The sequence below is a fragment of the Otolemur garnettii genome, unplaced genomic scaffold, assembly GCF_000181295.1.
Source record: "Otolemur garnettii isolate 467f Iridium unplaced genomic scaffold, OtoGar3 scaffold00025, whole genome shotgun sequence".
NCBI lineage: Eukaryota > Metazoa > Chordata > Mammalia > Primates > Galagidae > Otolemur > Otolemur garnettii.
In genome coordinates, this window is record NW_003852420.1 from 10,733,539 (window position 1) to 10,752,913 (window position 19,375).

The 19,375-nt window shown below is 44.5% G+C and overlaps 1 protein-coding gene across 1 annotated transcript in view; it reads left to right on the top strand.

The window, feature by feature from the left end:
* The window catches only part of SLC23A2 (solute carrier family 23 member 2), a 138,415-nt gene that overhangs the window by 88,152 nt on the left and 30,888 nt on the right, over positions 1–19,375 (top strand). Inside the window, exons 7-11 of the mRNA XM_003788033.3 lie at positions 5,477–5,565; positions 6,578–6,648; positions 7,568–7,749; positions 16,421–16,541; positions 16,946–17,102. Coding sequence (XP_003788081.1) covers positions 5,477–5,565; positions 6,578–6,648; positions 7,568–7,749; positions 16,421–16,541; positions 16,946–17,102 — 620 coding nt within the window. The remainder of the gene's footprint in view (positions 1–5,476; positions 5,566–6,577; positions 6,649–7,567; positions 7,750–16,420; positions 16,542–16,945; positions 17,103–19,375) is intronic.

Genomic DNA, 19,375 nt, shown 5'->3' on the forward strand with positions numbered 1-19,375 from the left:
GAGCCCAAAAAAGATTTTTTAATCTCTGTCCACTGACTGCAAGGGCCCAGAAACAGTGACACTGATGACAGCCTCAGTAACAGTGAACCCGCCTGATGCCCAGATCTTCATCTGGTTCTTCACCCTTCATTAAGATGAACCAGAGCTCCTTGGAGAAGTGGTTAACTTCATGCAGGGGCTGAGCAGAGAGTACAAGTGGGGCCTGGCACCCCATCAGAAAGCTGGGTGCCCACTCTGAGATGGATGGCAAGCGGGGCAGGAACCAGCTCGAACAGACTGCTTTGACAAGTTTGGGGCAGTTATTAAGAGCAGTCGTGGTAATTAATTACAGAACTTTGAATTAAAAAGGAGTCCATTGTCTACAGTAATCAGAAAGAGAAAGAGAGGAGATAAAACTATTCAAAAAGGAAAGCTCTTCTTTATAAAAGGATAGTAATAAAATACAGATGGAAGGATAAAAAGTGAAAACTAATGTTTAAACTCACTATCTTAGAATGTAAAGCTACTGGTAACATAATATTCACATAATCTAAGAATCACCACCCTACAGATTATGTATTAATTACAAACAGGAAAAAGATAGTTATACAATGGGGAAACACAGTGGCCACAACCTTATACAAGCGTTCCCACGTGATGGAACATCCAGTGTGTCCGGCCTCCTGATGGGAAGCATTAGCCACTCTCCTTGCCAGAAATGCTTGCCTGGCCCTAATCATGACACACTGATAACCGAATGCAATATAGAAACTCACATTGGGTGGTTGGGGGGAATACCTATGAGTACTTTTTTTAAATGAGATCAATTTAAATATGGACTGAATATTAGGTTATATTATTAAATGTTACCTTTTTGAGGGTATGTGAGGAGGAGGAGGAGGTGGTGGTAATGAGAAAATAAACCCCTCCCCTTTTCTGATACAGGGTTTTGCTGTGTCATCCAGGTTGGAAAACAGTGGCACAGTCATAGCTCCCTGCAACCTCATAAAGTCCTGGGCTCAAGCCATACGCCTACCTCAGCCTCCACATTAGCTGGGATTCCACATACCACTGTGCCCAGCTAAATTTTGGTATTTTTTGTTAGAGATGGGATCTTGCTCTTGCTTAGGCTGGGTTTGAACTCAAACTCCTGGGCTCAAGCAATCCTCCTGCCTCCTAAAATACTATTAGGATTACAGGTGTGAACCAGTGCACCTGGCCAGAATATGCCTTCTCAAGTGTTTTGGTAAAGTACACATACTAGATCTATAAGCTCTTTTCCAACAATTCCAGTGATGTCATCAGTTAAAAAAAGTTATCTTTGACACATTGTGTCTTATTTCTCTTTAAAGATTCTTGGGACCCATACTCCTAGTATAGATTCAACAATGAAATTATATCTCCTCAAAGCCAACCTTGCTTATATCCTAGAGATTGTCCTTAGTTTAGATTCCCCATTCCTTTGGCATTGCAAGGCTTCATATCAACTTTGGTTGTTGTCTTGGGAGGCTGAGAAAGGCCGGCATAGATTTTGTTCATTCTCATTTAACAATTTAGTTCTGGGCACTTAAGTTTTGCACCTTCATGGTGTTTCCTATACAAACCATTATCTTTTAAAGACCTTTCTCTAGTGACACCACAGGGGGACTCAACCCAGGAATCTGGAAGAGTATCTGGATTTGTTATGAAAATTCACACATATTTTACTATCTGTTCTACTAGGTATTCTTAATCTGAACAATGTTGTCGTCCAAATTTGCATTTAAAATGTGCCAGAAAGACTCAGTCTCTTATTTCTAGTCTAATAAAATTCCTTTCAGAGAATATTTGTAAGTAGCACCTTTAATTCATTAAGTGCTGGGGATCACATGGTGGGGGGTTGCAGACCTGCTGGGGGAGGAAGGTGGTTCCCAGCCCCCAGGTGAGGTGGACAGGGCAGTACAGACAGCAGCCACTCTGTGGCGGAAGCACAGGCCCAGCTGTGTGTGGAGACCTGGCCCAGGTTGGCCGCACATCTGGGCTCTGCCACAGCCCTCTGGTTTGGTTTTTTCAGGCAAGCTGTTACTTAAAGTGGTGCTTTCAGTGCCAAGGCCTTCAGGAGTTTTCCTGCTCATGGTACAAGAAGAGCACAGGGCGTCTGCCCTGTCCCACCGACTGTCACCATGTCAGGTCCTGTGCTTGCTCCCACAGTAAAGTATCTGCAGTCCCCTAGGGTTCCTGGTCTGCGTGTGGCTCTCATCTTGTACCCACCTCTTTCTGCCTGGGATGCTCGTGACCCTCCACCAAGTGAAGTGCTCCTGTGCTGAGTCCAGCTTGGGTGACTTGTTCCCTGTGAGCCCCATGGCATCTCTCACCATCACATCTCTGCCCCTCACATGTGACCAGTCTTCACATGGCAGAGACCCCTAACTGGCTTGGGTGGTTATAATTGTGCCGGGGTCAAGCAGAGACCCAAGAAGTGTTTCTCAAATGATAGTAACTCCTTTCACCCAGCACAGGGGCCTCCAGTCTCTGCCTCACCTACTGGTGATTGTCGGAAACGCACATTCAGTGCTTCCACTCCTAGATTCTGATTCTCCACCACCAGGACGGAGTGAGCTGCAGAAATTTTCATTTTTAACCAGCAACTCCAAGGAATCCTAAAGCCATTCCTGGCAGCCTTGGCAGGGGGAGACAGTTACTTACAGCAGTCTTGACTAGAAAATCCTAAGTGGTGGGGCACCATCTCACGTTCAGAAGAGACCCTGGAATGTTTCCTGGAGAGGTGATATCTTCTCTGTGCCTTGAGTGATGGATAAAAGCTGAATGTGAGTTAGAAACGTGTCTGACAGAAGAGAATCCCCACCATGTGACTATGGTGCAGAGCAGAGAAGGGGTAGGTGGGAAAGGGGGCCGGGAATGGGGCTCAGGTCACCTGGGTACAGAGTTGGAGATGCCGAGCCTCATCGGACGGGGTTCTGAATAAAGTAAGGACTTGTCTAGGGCTGCTGAGGTTCTTGTGTCCTCTTGAGTCTGGAGCCATCCTGAAACAGTGTCATGGTTTTCCATCTGCTCACGTTTCCACTTTTTAAAAACTAACATCTAGTGACACTATTAACTATAAAAACAGGTCTGCAAAAACCATTGCTGTTTCATATATTTAAGAGTTAGTTTCCATGTAGGTGGTCGGAAAACCTTTTCTGTAGTAATAAATGTCTTGGGCTTTGCCAAGACTCTGTCGTAACTACTCAGTGCTGCGTCCCCCCCCCCCACCTTTGTAACATGAAAGCAGCCAGAGACAGTAAACCCAGGAGTGTGGCTGTGTTCAGGCAAAACTTTATTCACAAAAATAGGTGACGTGCTAGCTCTGGCCAACGTTGGCAGTCCCTGCAGGTGCAGAGACAGGCCCACTTTGTTTCTTGTCCAGTCTCTAGGACAAAATAAAAGACCGGGCAATGTGGTCTGCCTGGGGGAGATCCATTCTCGCACCTGAGGTCTAGACAGTGCTGGTCCTGAGAGGACAAGGCCTGGGGACAGGAGCCCTGCTGTGTGACCAGAGACAGGAGCCAAGGGCTGACTGGCGTCACACCAGAGAAGCTCCTAAAAACCCACTCTGTCATCTTCAGTCTTTTTTCAGGAAATTGGCGTTGTTCATTGTGATCTGGAGGAGCCCTGGTCTGTTCAGTGTGTTCATGCGTTGTTGCCGCTTTCCCTGGAAATTACTGGGTCAGGCCATTGACAACGTGCTGCTGGTGACAGAGCCCCGACTTACTGCTGGGGTGTTAACAGCTCATGGCAGGTGGCGTACGTGGCTGAATAGTGCACATGTTATGCTGGCACAGGCAGCCCTTTCCAGAGCGTCCTGGGAGACTGTTACTACCCACTTCCAAAGAACCCAGGGCCCTGTGGGTTGTGCATTCACAGCAGTGCTCCCAGCAGGTCTGTAGGTCTGGCTAAGCCATAAGTGGTCACCCCTGAAAGGTGCTGAGGTCAGGTGCAGACTGAGGAGTGGAACCTGGATCCACTTCCCGGGGATCACGAGGCAGTTGGCCACATTCCTGAGGACACAGATGTCTAGGTACATTTCGCCATTCCTAGTACTACATTGCCTGAGCAGGCATGGCCGGAAACCTGAAATCTGAACCAGGCAACCAGATATCTTTGGGACATTTTGAGGCAGCTTCCATTTCTAATTACATGCTGACCTCCCTTTACCCTTGCAGTATATTCCTCGCAGTTTGTACATTTCATAAGTACAAAATTTTATTTTACCTTTTATGTGTATTGCTGCTTCAGGTGACCTTTACTTCCACCTTTTTTTAGCATTATGCTCCAGCCCCTCTAGCAGGTAGTCATAACTGAATAATGGGTGGCGGGTGTGCCCGTGGAGGGACTGTCAGCAGTGCATCTGGTGTGAATGGTGTGGCTTGCCTCTGCCTCCGAGCCAGCATCCTGCATGCTGTCACTTAATTTTATTGCAGGATTAAAGTGGCCAAGACAAGGGAGTCTTAACTTCACCTGGCTCAGAATGGTGCATGCTGGGTTCTGGCCTTGCAGCCTGGCTGCTTGTCCTTCAGCCGGAGCCACTTCTGTTTCTTGGTCCAGTTCCTGTTTCACTAAGGGCAGGACTTGCTGCCAGACAGCTCAGAGGGGAGGGTGCTGGGTGCTTCCCTTACTGCCAGGCCACAGACAAGTGCTGCCTGGGACATTTAAGGATTTGGATGTCTGAGAGTCCCAGCCCTCCAGACAGGAGGAGCCAGTTTTGTATTTTACCTCCAACATAATGATAAAAACAATGATTAAGTTCTCATGCTAACCCATAAAGCAGCTTTAATATAACTGAGCTGAAATGCTGAACATTTCTGATAAAGTGTCAGAATCACTTCTGGGCCCTTTAAAGATGTGTTGGAACACTTAGAAGTATGTTTATTCCTAAGCAGAATATTACGTCTGCTGTCACTTTATGACTCAACAGCTTTGATAGATCTGGACCACTAATACGCTTTTAGTACTTATCCTCTGTGATTAGAGTGGTTTTTGACTCAACAAAATGGAACAACAGAGGAAGATAGGTTTCTTTTTTTCCATGATAACCGATAAAAATTTGAAATGGAGGAGGAGGAGGAGGATATGAGGTAGCAGAAATACACTGAGATTTAAAAAGGAGCTTATAAGCTCAGTGGGAAAGCGGGAAGCCCAGATGCTGGAAGCCCCACCCCCCATCCTGCAGAGGAAAAGTGGTGATGGCAGGGGCTGGTGTTGGGGTGCTGGCACTAAGCACAGGGCTCCCCCAGGGCCTACCCTGGAACTGCCCGAGGGAACGCAGTGGAGGGGGGGGAAGCCAGTGGCCCGCCGTGTGGCGTAGGAGACCTTTGCAGACTGGGACTCTGTCTTTCAGGTGCGCCTGCATTAACTCTTGTGCTGTATGTCTATGGAAAAGACTGTTAAGCTGTCAAATAGTGAACTACCTCGGTAGTTCCCGATGCCGTGATCATGGTTTTGGTCTCGTTTCTTTTAGGTTACCCCTGTTTCAGGCCAGTGCTTTTGCATTTTTGGCCCCTGCTCGAGCCATCCTGTCTTTAGATAAATGGAAATGTAACACCACAGGTAATTGCAGTTATTTCCACATATGTCATTGGGGTCCTTTAATGCAGGTGATAAAAGGGAGGCCTGGAGAAGCTGCCCTCAGCAGCATTGAAATCCTTTCCGGAATTAGGCACGAAACACACAAACCCACACACAGCTCAGAACACTCCAATCTGTGGATCATGTCTCTCTCTTTCTTTCTATCCACTTGTTCATGCCTGACCCCAGAGCAAGAAAGGACCACAAATGACCTCATTCCTCTATGCTAATGAAATTGATAAATATGGGGACGGAATAGAAAAATATTTGTGCTATTTTTCTGCCTCTCTCTCTCAGTGGATTTTATGACCCATCAGTAATCACTCTCTTTGCTGCATCAGCATCCCTTCTCTGAAACATCTTTGCTTTTTAAGGATCTGGCTACTGTGGGTTTCTGCAAATGACTTTCGTTCCCCTTCCTTAGTGATTGCAAAGATCCTTAAGGAACCCGGTAAGGTCAGGAAAAGATAGGGAATTTGAGAAAATCAGAGTCAGACCTGCCGTACTCCCAAAATAGGGTTACATTTTGAGGTTCTAGGAGCAAAGTTTTCCACCCTTCATTTCCTTCCTTGCTCCTAGGGGTTACCATTGATTTGATTTCGAACTGGAAGAGGCCCTCTGTTTTATTTCTGTTTTTAAGCCCTCAGTCCAGCAACCTTGCTGTTGGACATTTCAATTGGCTGCTTGCAGAGGTTGTTTTTTTTTTTTTTTTTTTTACGTGAGGCTAGTACTAGTAAGAGTATCACCACGTCAAATAGCTTTTGCCGAGTTGGGGAAACTCTTAGTCAGTCGATGAATACATTTGGTTAGATTAGCATTGGGGAATCCACCTTTTAGGATGACAAGCTGTAATGTTGTAGGTTAAATTTTAGGGATGGGCATTGACATAATTAAAGGGAAGAAATTCTTTTTAAAGGGTAAAATAAAATGAGTGTGTCCTGTGAAACATCAGTGTCACTCCAAGAAAAACTTTATTTTTGTTTTTGTTTTCAAGATGTTTCAGTTGTCAATGGAACAGCCGAGCTGTTGCACACGGAACACATCTGGTACCCGCGGATCCGAGAGGTAAAGCTGAGCATTGTCTGCTTGTGGCTTGTGTTTCTTCTTACCTTCAGTGTTGGTTGCACCCAAGAAACCACAGTTGCTCTCAATAAACCCTTCTTTTTCAATTACAGACACATTTATTTCTGTTGTTAAGTGTCATTCTAAACTGAAGCATGTGGAAGTACTTTGTGCAACTAGGAGGAATTATTTCCCTCCGGCTGCAAACCCACAGACCTGTCCGCTAACACCCTCCAGCACAGCCAGCAAGGCTTGCAGCTCACTACAGGGAGCCACAGAGACTTGTGGACAGACAGCAAAGATGTTCATTTTGGCCTCAGTGTTTACTTGTATTTGTTGAAAGAACTAGAGCTATTTTTCTCCCAAAGTGCACTTACACAGAACAGTGTGTGTAAGTTCCCAGGCATGGAGAACAGTGACCGTTTATTCATATTTTCCAAGCTCCATGAGATAATTCTCCTTCAGAATGAGCACAGATATGGCCATTCTGCATATTAGAAATGTTTTGTTAGAATTATTACCAGTAACACTATCTTGTAAATGTCCTACATGGGTCACTCTTCAAAGTCTTTGTGCTGGAGGGTTCTTTGAAGGCCAGTATTGAAACATGTTCTTACATGGGGATTCTCAGTTCTGTCTGTTATCATTTATCCGTGGGTAAGGCAAGGTGGGCTGTGAGTTCAGACCCCATTTCTGGCATATGTCTACATCAGTGATGTTGTACTTTATGATTGTTAGGCCCTGATGAATCCCACTGCAGTTTCTTATGGGGTCCCAGGGGATTTTCCAGTTATGTCATGCCTGTTAGATAACATAGTGCCATGTTGCCTTAACGGAGTTATTAGTGGTGGTTGCAGGTTATACTCAGTGTGTTCAACATACAAGCAGCTCACTCTCACATCTGTGCCATCTCTTGTTCCAGATCCAGGGGGCCATCATCATGTCCTCACTGATAGAAGTGGTCATTGGCCTCCTAGGCCTGCCGGGTGCTCTGCTGAAATACATCGGCCCCCTGACCATCACACCCACGGTGGCCCTCATCGGCCTCTCTGGTTTTCAGGCAGCAGGAGAGAGGGCTGGGAAGCACTGGGGCATTGCCATGCTGTAAGTGTAACACTCTCCCTGAATCCTACCACTGTGGGGCGGCAGTTTGAAACATTTGTAACAGTCACACTTGAGGAGGGAAAAAAAAAATTTTTTTTTAAATAAGAATGGTCTTACAGTTTAAATTTATATTTGCTTCATGCTAGGGAATAGTAAGGGATTTTTAGAACCAGAAATTGGAAAGTAGCATTCACTCAAGATATTTCAAAAGACAGACGTGGCAGTGATGTGTAGAGGGTGGGGTGAGAGAGATGGCAGCACTATCAACTCGTGACTTTTAAGATCACGCCAAAGTGTGTAAGAGTTGAAATACTGAGAAGCCACATCTTTAGATGAATCTCAAAAATACTGCCAGGCTGGCAGGAGACAGAGATTCCACCCGAGTCTCTGCTGGTCCCCAGGCCAAGCAGAGCTCTGCTCTCCTCTGGCGCACGGGGGATGTGGTTTCTTCGGGATCCTGCTGGTCAGTGCCAGTCCTTTTGCATAGAACTTCAAGTCCATTAGAGATGTCTCTTGCCCTCTAAGTAATGCTGAATTTTGTGTTAGTGAAGACTTTCCGACTTTGATAAGATTGTTGATGAGAGCCAGACAGTTCCATATACCATAAATTGAGCCCACATTCTCTGTGTGTGTCTGTAAAGCAGATGTAAGAGTTGGTTATGTCATAGGTGAACAATTTCAGGACTTTTGAAATTTCAGGACTACTGCTTGGTAAAATTTCTCATAGGTGGGCAATTTCAGGACTACAGCTTGGTAAAATTTCATAAAACAAAATAATAACGTAAGGCAGTGGTTCTCAACCTGTGGGTCGCATCCCACAGGAACTGTATTAAAGGGCCACGGCATCAGGAAGGTTGAGAACCACTGATGTAAGGGGATTTCCAGTTCTTTTGCTTTGTGAAATATTCTGTAATTATTTAATTGATTTATTATTATTTTATTTATTTATTTTTTTAGACAGAGTGTCACTATGTTGCCCTGAGTAGAGTGCTATGGCATCATAGATCACAGCAACCTCAACTCCTGGGCTTTCTCTTGCCTCACCCTCCCAAGTAGCTAGGATACAGGCCCCCACCACAACGCCAGCTATTTTTTTTGTTGCAGTTGTCATTGTTGTTTAGCTGGCCCAGGCTGGGTTGGAACCCACCAGCCTGGTGTATGTGGCCGGCGCCCTGCCCACTGAGCTACAGGCACTGCCCTGTAATTATTTAATTATTGATCTTTTACTGTGCAGCAGGGCTTTACATAACACTTGTATCTAGTGTAAGATAAGATAAATGCCTGTGTTATCCTTATCCAGCAGCTGAAGAGACTGAGACACAAAGACAGTATTATTTGCCCAGTGTCATTCAGCTCCTAAGTGGCTAAGATGGGTTGCTAAACCCTCGAGGCCTGATTGGGACTTAACTTAGTAGACTCAATCCTGCTTCTGTGTATTATAGCATGATGCACAAATAAAATGGATCATAGCAGAAATGTGACCTATACATCATTATAAATTATGATGTGCAAAAAATATCCAAGGTCTTTTATCAAAAAAAGAAATGATGGAAGTACATCTCACAGAGTGTGAAAACCCAATCATCAGACTTATCCAAGATTGTTCTTAATTTCTTCATCTCACCACCAGCACAGGTATAAAGAGGACATGTAAAAATAATCCCTTTAGTGAAATGTGATTAATGCCAAAAAGGCAAATACAATTACAATACAGTAAAATTCAAAACCAACAACAAATGCATGAACAAAAATCCAAACTGCTTAGCAGCTAAAGAAAAAATTGTTATAAATAACTCTTAGAGAGGAAGTTGAAGCTTCCCAATTACTGATAATTTAGCAAATGATGACAGTAACAGCACTAATCATGCTTAGAGAGTTCTCAAGAAAATTCATCACTTTTAAGGCAAAGTACATGAATTTCAGTAGCTAGGAAAATAGGGCAAAAATGAACTTAATTGAAGTAAGTGGAGGAGGGGGGAGGGGAGAAGAGTTAATTAAAGTTTCAGAAAATATGAAACAGTGATACATCTAAAGTCTGGTTCTTTGGGAAAAGAAAGCAATGTAGGCAAACTTCTGGCGAGGCTAATGGAGGTAGGGAGAGAGTGCATGTCTACATAGAGGTGTGAAATTGCAATCTAGGCAAGAGGAGTGAACGCTATGCCTCCTGCCTTTAAATTGAGGAAAAGAAAATCGTAGTGAAATGGTGGTTTTCCAGAAAAGCCTAAGTACAGTAGGACTGTAAGTTGACTGCCCCTGGGATTGTAACAGTCGGTCAACATACAGAGGTGGTCAACATAGGAACTAGGCCTACTGTACTATACACATCTGTGGTGCGTGTCTGGTCTGTGAAAATTAGGTTAGCTCGGGGTGGTCAATTGTGAAGATTCTACTGTATAACCAGAACTGACTCCTGCTCACTCTTATCTCTTAAGTTTTAAGATTCCTCGGAACATAAGTCTGGCCTCCTCCCTTCCATGTTTGTTCCCCCTAGCCTAGGTGATCTCATCTGGGCCATGGACCAGCAAACATCTTTTCTGCTGGAGATGCACACAAATGAGGAACTCTGATCTGAGAACTCCAGACTTGAGGTCCATCCCCCAACTTTGCCTCTCTACTCATACCACATATCACAAGCTTTCTCCTGCCTTCCTCCTCTCAATAAGCAGCACGGTCAGGCTCCCATTGAAAACCCTGGAGCTCTCTTGATTCTTCTGCCCCCTTACCCCAATACTGCACATCCTTCTCTTCTTCCTCCAGAGCAAATTCTGAGTCTGCTCTTCTCTACTGCACCCTTGGCAGGCAAGCCTTCCCCTCAGCCACTGATTCCTTCTTGGTCCCCAGCCTCTCTTTTGCCCTCTTCCTCTCCATTCTTAATCCTATGAAGTGTTTAGCCATTAGTGTCTTCTCCTCATTAAGTCTCATTAACTCCCATTAGACACAAACTAGAAGTCTGCAGCCATGTAGGTGGGTGTGTTTATGCTTCTTGGGCTGGCCATGTGGGCCCTTTTCCCTGTGCAAACCCAAGCGTGCAGATGTATCTTCCACTCCACCCTTGCTTGTGTGTTTCTGGAACTTTAGTGATGGACCTCCGGGGCTCTGCTGTTCTTTCTCGCCTGTTTTTCACCTCTTCATCTTTTCGTCTCAAGTTGTGGGAATTCTTCAGTCAGGCTTTTTATTTCTGCGTATATGTGTGTGTGTGTGTGTGTGTGTGTGTGTGTGTAAAAAATATATAAAATATATACAAGACGTAAAACTTTCCAAGAGTTCTTTGTCTCAGGGCTATCAGGTCTGTGAGGGCAGGCCCTCCCTTTGGGCCAGTCACCACGGCACCCCCAGGACCTGGCATCCCCCCTCCCCCTCCACCACCCCCGCTGCCATGCAGAGCAGGCACTCAGTAAGCAGATTGTGATAAGGGAACAAGGTTTAGGAAGCTGAGTAAACCCATGACCACGGGAACAGCCAAGAATGTTGGTGAAGGCCTTTAATTCCTAATGGAAGCCCTGGGCCCAAGTGGTTAGACAGTGAGTATATTGAATCTTCAAGGAAGAAAAAATTTCTGCACTGTTTAAACTATTCTAGTGCTCTGTGAAAACTTTGCAGCCAATCTTATCTTAATGGCAAAGCCTGACTGAGCCAATCATACAGGAACAGAACCATAGGCCATCGTCTTCCTTCCTGGGGTTGTGTTTAAACACATAACACAACACACACACACACACACACACACAATACCCAAGCTGAGCAGTGTTCTCTGGGCCGTTTCCAAGCAAAGAGTTCTCAGATCAAATATGTTCAGAGAGCTTGCTGAAATTCAGAATCATTGTCTACTGTAGGGCTCCTTGCAAATTTATCAGGGCTGCATGGTAGATTTTATTAGTAAGTTGTTATTAATAAAAAACCGTGGTGACCATTTTTAAAAAGTTTATTTTTGATCATCCTGTATCCTTGCTACAGACTATTAGCAGTATGGGAATAGAGTGATCTTTCTTTTTGTTTTGTTTTTGGCCGGGGCTGGTTTTGAACCCACTACCTCCGGCCTATGGGGCCGGCGCCCTACTCCTTCGAATGATCTTTCTTGAATAAGATTTTAAAATTCCCCAAACCCTCCTGGCTGGGTCCTTACAGTCAAGAAACAATTATTATTATTTTTTTAAAAACTCTTATTGGGCTTGGCGCCTGTGGCTTAAGCGGCTAAGACGCCAGCCACATACACCTGAGCTGGCGGGTTCGAATCCAGCCCGGACCTGCCAAACAACAATAATGGCTGCAACCAAAAAATAGCCAGGCGTTGTGGCGAGCGCCTGCAGTCCCAGCTACTTGGGAGGCGGAGGCAGGAGACTCGCTTGAGCCCAGGAGTTGGAGGTTGCTATGAGCTGTGATGCCATGGCACTCTACCCAGGGTGACAGCTTGAGGCTCTGTCTCAAAAAAAAAAAAAAAAGAGAGAGAAAGAAAAGAAAAATCTCTTATTGTAGTGTTGAGAGACTCAAATCAGGCCTGCCTGTTGAAATCAGGAAACAAGATACCCTGCTTACCATCAATGTTATTGTTTACAGTTCTGGATGTGCTGGCCAGTGTACATGTATAAGGCAAGTAATAAAGTCATATAGATCAATACCAGAACGGCCAGGGAGAAGGGAATAGCGACTTCCCTTTACAGGACACATTACAGAGCTTCATCACTAATACCGTGGTCCTGGAACAGGAATAGACATTGGTAAACCAGAAGAGGAGGGACAAAAACAGAGCCAAGGAAAAAAATCAATATTTATTGTTATAATGTTGAAAGATGGCAGTCATAACTGAAACCAGTAGGGAATGGATGAATTATATAGGTAAAATTAGGTGATTATTTAGAATAGAGTTAGATTCTTATTTTATATCCAATTACATTTCAATTTAATTTCAAGACTTAAATATAGAAAATGAAACCATAAAAGTATTAGAGAAAGACCTACATAAATATTTAGTATGAGGGATAGAAGAACTTTCTTAAAGTAGATACTGAAAAGAGAAAGATTAAGAGGTTTGACTATCAGTGCATTTAAAACATGTAGCAAAAATCACTGAATTAAAAATGAATCTGGGAACATATTTATGAAAATTGTATTAAAAAGACTAATGTCCTTATTAATTCATAAAGAGTTTTGCAAGGGGAGGTCAGGGAGGCCTAGGAAGGGATAAAAAAAGTTTCACTAATTAAAAAAGAGAGAATCCCAATGCAGTGATAGGATATGAGCCGTTAGGCAGCAGAAGGGAAATACAGCTAGGTAGTTAATGTTAAAAAGTATTATCCTTGATAGTTAGCAACACAACATGTGTATTGTCCACATGATTCTGTTAGAGCTGGGAGTGGATCAGGCTGCACAAACATGGGTTCTTCAGTCCTTCCCGTACAGATGGGCTTTAAAGACAGATCTGGGAGGATCTGACAGGGGGAGGGTGAGTGCAGCAAATCAAGTGACTACTATTTGTAGAGCAGAGTTTAAGTCCTTGGTAGGGACTGTTTTTTTTTTTTCTGAGAAAACTTATTTTTTGTTAACTTACAGAAAACTTCCCTTTCCACTCACCCTGTCTCTCAAATAAAAGATTTTATGATTGTTAAGTAGCAAACAAATCAAGTGTTTTATCCTTCCACATTTTATATGGAGATGAATTCAAACATGCGTATATCCAGCTTAACATTATCTTGTAATTTGTTTCTCTAGTGATTTGTTGAGCTCACCTTTCCAATTCAATTGTTTAGATTGAGCTCATTCTTTGCAAAGCTGTACAATTGTTAATAGTATGAATATGCCGTAATTCATTCAGCTGTTTCCCACTTGATGCTCATGCATGTCGTTTAAGACTTTCGCTTTTATAATTGATGCTAAGGTATATATGCTCGTACACAAAGGATGAATGTTAAAGTAAGTGATGATACAACTGTTTAATTAAAACTTAGGTTACTTGCAGTGTCATGCAGTATGGGGGTTGTTATACAAGATGTAGTGTGTCCATAAAATGGATTGTCGATCAGTCAGAAAGGTGCTGATGGACATCTCCATCTGGTGACGGGGACAAGTATTCTGGGCATTCGTAGGTGCTAAAGGCGGGTTAGGAAGCAGCATGCTAAGTATGATCCCAGTGTACCCTCAATGAATCCCCAAAAATAACATAAAGAAAATGACCTGTCCATGTCCTAAAGTCAAGAGTGATGATAGTCTGTGTTTTTCTGACCTCAGTGCCTGGCATCCAGCAACTATCTAGGAAATACAAGCCATTCAGAATAGACAATCATGTTGCATGGTTTTATCACTCAAAAGGAAGATTATGAGGGATCTTCAGCTTCTGAGTTTTTGTCTGTCTTTTTCCTCATTTTCATTTTAATTTTTTTCTACAATTTCATGTGCATCACTTGGGTAGTGTTTTAAATGAAAAGTCAGTTAAGAAGCAAAATGTAAAGATGAGGTAGAAAGGGCCCTGCATAGGCGACAGGACCCAGCCTGAGGGCCTGGGGCTCAAACCCTCGTCCCTTCCCTGCTCTGTCAAGGTTTGAGAGTGTAGACGTGCCTCCACCTCTGCCTGCCATGGGGGTACCTTCCTCCAGGGGTGTTTGAGGATAAAAATAAACTAGAAAACAGTGTTTGCCTTATCTGCCTTCTTGGTTTGAGATGCTAGATTCGGGCCTGAGATCTGTGATGTGTCAGCATCCCTCTCCCCTCCGTGCTTTGAAAAGTCAGCACCATCGTGGAGGTGGGTGTGCCTGCAGTCATAACAGCAGACTTGAGGCCAGTGTAATATTCGCTTGGAAACAAATTGAGTAGCACTTATTTTTTCTAAATATGCAAAATCTGTGTGCGCCTAAGTTTAAAATAAGCCAATTTTAGTATCCCTTATCACCATTGTTTTTTGTTAAATTTCACTATCCCAAAGGAATTGAAGTAACTTGGGCACCACGTGTTTTCAACCTGGAGCCGGTACCTTGGTACTGGCAGACACCCCACCCCGCGGGCTCACCAGTTCACCAAGGTGCCTGAGCAGGTGGGGAGATGCGCGGGGCAGCACAGGCTGTTTTCCCGCCAGGCTGCAGTCCACACCTCATTAGCAATGTGACCGTGAAACCACACTTGACCGATTATCAATGGAGCTAATGATTCCATCTCAGCAGTTGGAACTGTGCCCAGGAAGAATTAAGCTTAGCTTTGACTGAGAACCCAGCCTTCCTGCCAATTGTACCTCAGGTCAATTGCAAATGTGCAGACCCCCGTGAGGGTCTGACACGCTATTTACGGATCTGCATTGCTTCAGGGATGAGTTAACCCGCCCAGAGGTGGGAAGTGGTCTCACACCCACCAGCCGTGTGGGCACCAGACCTGAGGACATGTTGTGGTCCTACTGCAGGGAGGTCACTGCTGGTGCTGCCTCGTGTGATACTCAGGGCAGCTTGCTCAGGACTGAGGCTCCGGGAGAGGGACTTCTGCTGCCAGCCAGCCCAGGCACCTGCCAGGTGACCAGAATGGCTGTAGTGAAGAGCTCAGGCTGTCGAGTTAGACCCCTGGCCCGACCAGCTGACAGCTTCTCACTGTGTGATCTTGGACCACTGGCTTTGTTTCTCTGTGGAAGGCAGATGATTACATAAGGACAAGGGGATGCCCTGAAGACCTTAGTGTGATATCTGGCATGTAGAACCTTCTCAGGAATGTTATTAATGCTGAATTTTATTTTGTTCTTTTTTTTATTTTTTGAGACAGAGTCTTACTCTGTTGCCCTGGGTAGAGTGATGTGGCATCATAGCTCACAGCAACCTCAAACTCTTGGGCTCAAACGATCCCCTTTGCCTCCAAGTGCCTGCCACATGCCCAGCTAGTTTTTCTATTTTTAGTAGAGATGAGGTCTCACTCTTGCTCAGGCTGGTCTGGAACTCTCCTGACCTCCCAGAGTGCTAGGATTATAGGCATGCCACACCTGGCCTATTTTGCTCTTTTAAAAATGATTTGTGCTCATTATAAGTAAATCAAAAAATGCAAAAGTAGAAAAACTAGTTACAGATCATGTAACCTCCCAAAGCTAATCCCTGTGAACCTTTTTGGTCACATCTTTTTCTCCTGTTTGCATGTGTAAACAATTTCTTGGTTTGCTTTATAGTTAATCCATGGTTGCAATTTACTGCATATAACTATTATTTTTTAAATTTCAAAATATTAAGAGGGGGCAAATGATTCTGTCACGTGGATAAGCTTTTAAAACTTTTATAATGCTTTAGTCAGTGCAGTAAGTGTGCCCGTCACCCAAGTGGTGTTCATGGTACGTGTCAAGCAGGTTTTTAAACCCCATTCCCCACCACTGTGCATCATGTTGGATGTGGCAACTTTGCCCTTCCATAATGTGAGCTCTTTCCATCAATGTGTAAATTCTTTGAATTTTCTTATTCTACTTAGGAAAAGTTAGCCAAAGGCATTTTTATTACAATTTCATTTCCATATCAATAAAACTAGGCAAATTAATTGTAACGTCTTCCCCCAAATGGTATTTGAAAGAATGGGTTTCCCAAGTAGTGGTTAAGAGGACTGGCAGCTTTCTAAGTAGATAAATTGGGTACCTGGGGTCCATTTTGCCATTGAGGCACTAGGTATTATTTTGTAACACAGACATAACAACCTTTAACCTAGTTTATTTTCTTTCTTTCCTCAGGACCATTTTCCTAGTATTACTGTTTTCTCAATATGCCAGAAATGTTAAATTTCCTCTCCCAATTTATAAATCCAAGAAAGGATGGACTGCATACAAGCTACAGCTTTTCAAGATGTTCCCTGTGAGTAGCTGAGTCCCAGCCCCCACCCCTGATGACACTGCCTTTGGTTCACATGTAAGATGTTTATGTGAAGGGAGGGTTTAAACAGGCCTCCTGGGACACCGTAATAGTGACCGCCCAAATCATTACAGACATAATGTTTTTGAGAAGTGACAAGGGTTCTGATTTTGATGTGAGAGCACTTCCTTTTAGCAGTGCCAAGGGAGGACCTTGCCCTTGGGGCTGAGCAAGGTTTAACTCCACATCCTCCTCTGCTCTTTTAATTTGAGTCCATTCAGAGAGTAGGTCTGCAAAGTGCTGGACCATCCATGGTGGGTTCTGGATGGTGATATTCAGACTATGGGAAGGTGTGTGTTTTGCCAACAACCATGAGCTCTACTAGATTTTCCCCTCGATTGTTTCAGATAATCCTGGCCATCCTGGTGTCCTGGCTGCTGTGCTTTATCTTCACGGTGACAGATGTCTTCCCTCCTGACAGTGCAAAGTACGGCTTCTACGCTCGCACAGATGCCAGGCAGGGTGTGCTTCTGGTAGCCCCGTGGTTCAAAGTTCCGTACCCGTGTAAGTATTCTGGTAGCCAGAGAGCTCAGGAGCCCAGGCAGAAAAGCTTTCTTTGTCCCAGAATGTCTCCTGAAGTTTTCACCATTCTGGTCATTGGAGGATTAGATAGCAAAAAAGGCAGGCCCTAATCCCAGGGGGCCGCCATCAGCAGAGAGATCAGTTCCCTTCTCACTTATACCAGTTGGCTCTTTTGGGTCCACTAGGAGGAAGTCTAGGGCAAAGGTCTCTTGCCAGGTGTGAGCTCTAGTGCCTAGGATTTGAGAGCAGCTGCTTAGAAAGGCAAGTGTAGAGCTGCTTGGTACCAGAGCTGCCAGAGTGCAAAGGCTCGACTGGGAGGGCCTGAAAATTAGCGAGCAGGCTGCTCAAGCGTGGTGGAATCTGTGTAATCTTTTAAATGGGAGCAGTAATCCTTTTCATTTGGTCACAGCTATAGAGGTAAATTGATAGTCACAAATGGCCGGAAGCCGGATCTTAAGTTATAATTTGAAGGTTGAGTAACTCTTGGGGGGAAGAGACTATCTCAGCAGAGGTGTCACCTGGATTCATGGTGCACTTTCTAGATCCTAATCCCAGTGGTTATTATGTGCTTGGTTGTTCTTTAGGGAAGCCTCTGCTCCCAGCCTTTGGTTTTCATTAGAATTAGAACCTGAGCTTAGTCAGGTTTAACCAGTCTGTTTCCTTATTTAGCCATCTTATTTTCATATTTTACAGTGGCAAGGAGGAAAAACAGAAGACAGCAGTTTTAAGATTGGGTCAGAGATGACTGCTCTTACTTAGCATGTTGAATGATAAAGACCTTGGTGATGGTTCTTTTTGTTCACAATACCATTAGGAAAGCTTCAGAAAGTTTTGAGTTTCTAAAATAGCGTTCTAATCAGATCATATGATCTAGGTGCGTATTTATATATACCTATCCTTTTCTCAAAAAGTAATGTGCACAGTTCATAAACACACCTATAATCGGAGATAAATGAATTTATTAGCAGTGGTGAGGCAGTCAGGAGGAGGCCCCATGGCATGTGTGGAGTGGTCCTCTGTCTGTGCAGTGGGCCCCCAGGTAAGCACCAGTAGGAACATGCCTGGGCTGTCCAGGAATTACAGCTACTCATGTGCTAAGACCAGATTTCCCCCAGGGACCTCATGGGGCCCAGGCATAAACAGGTGCACCTTAGTGGGCAGAGCCCTTGGGGTCATGGCCGCAGCTGACAGTGCGTGAGTGTGCAGGGCTCCTGTTAGTGATGTTCCTTGACTGCCAAGAGCTGGTGTATTGCTGGAACTCGACTAGATAACAGGCCACCCCCAGAGAGGTAGTCCTCTGTACTCACTAATGGTTGGGCTTAATCTGGGGTAGCTTTCAGGTATCTGGAGCAGTGCTTCTTAGTCTTTAGAGTGCTAAGAATTATCTGAATTGGTAGTATACAGATTTCTGTTCCAAAATGTCAACAGTGCTTAGGTTGAGAAACCTCCTTGAAACGTAACAAAATAGAAACAGAATAACAGATTTAAGATAGAAGGCTAGGAGCCAATAAGGTTTTAAAAATAAATATATCTAGGGTGGGGCCTGTGGCTCAGTGAGTAGGGTGCCAGTCCCACTGCAGGTGGCAGGTTCAAACCCAGCCTAGCCAAAAAAAAAAAAAAAAATATATATATATATATATATATACACACACACACACACACACACACACATATATATAAATGTAAAAAGATCAAAATAAGAATCAAATCAAGACACTAAAAGAAATCCACAATTCTACAACACTTTTTTTTCAAGGTAACAGTATAAAGATTATTCAGAAAAAATAAAATGTTGCCTGGTAAAGAAGGCCTCTGGGTGAGGAAAGTCCATCTCAGGCCAGCCCAGAGGTGAGATGCTGGTGAAGCCTGTTGCTGGCCGGTGTCGACCATGCTGCCCTGTCTGGGGCCTGTTTACTGTGCACCTCTGACCAAGGGTTGCTCCTGCGTCCCCTCACTGCTCCCACAGGGTGAAGCAGCCCAAGTGTGGACAGCTCTTCCCTCAAACACACTCCAGGCCTATTCTGCACATCTCACTTTACATGTCTCTTTCCCTTCCCCATTACCTAAGACACAAAGGCCAATCCCCTTTGGTGGCTCAGGCGGCAGAGTGAGCCCTTCCTAAACTTGCCTCCCACCTGGTGCAAGCCCTCCCCTGTCATTTCCTCTCTCAGATCCTGCCCATCCTCAGCCAGACCACCATCCTCACCTCCTCCTCCAGCCCATCCTCAGCCAGACCGCCATCCTCACCTCCTCCT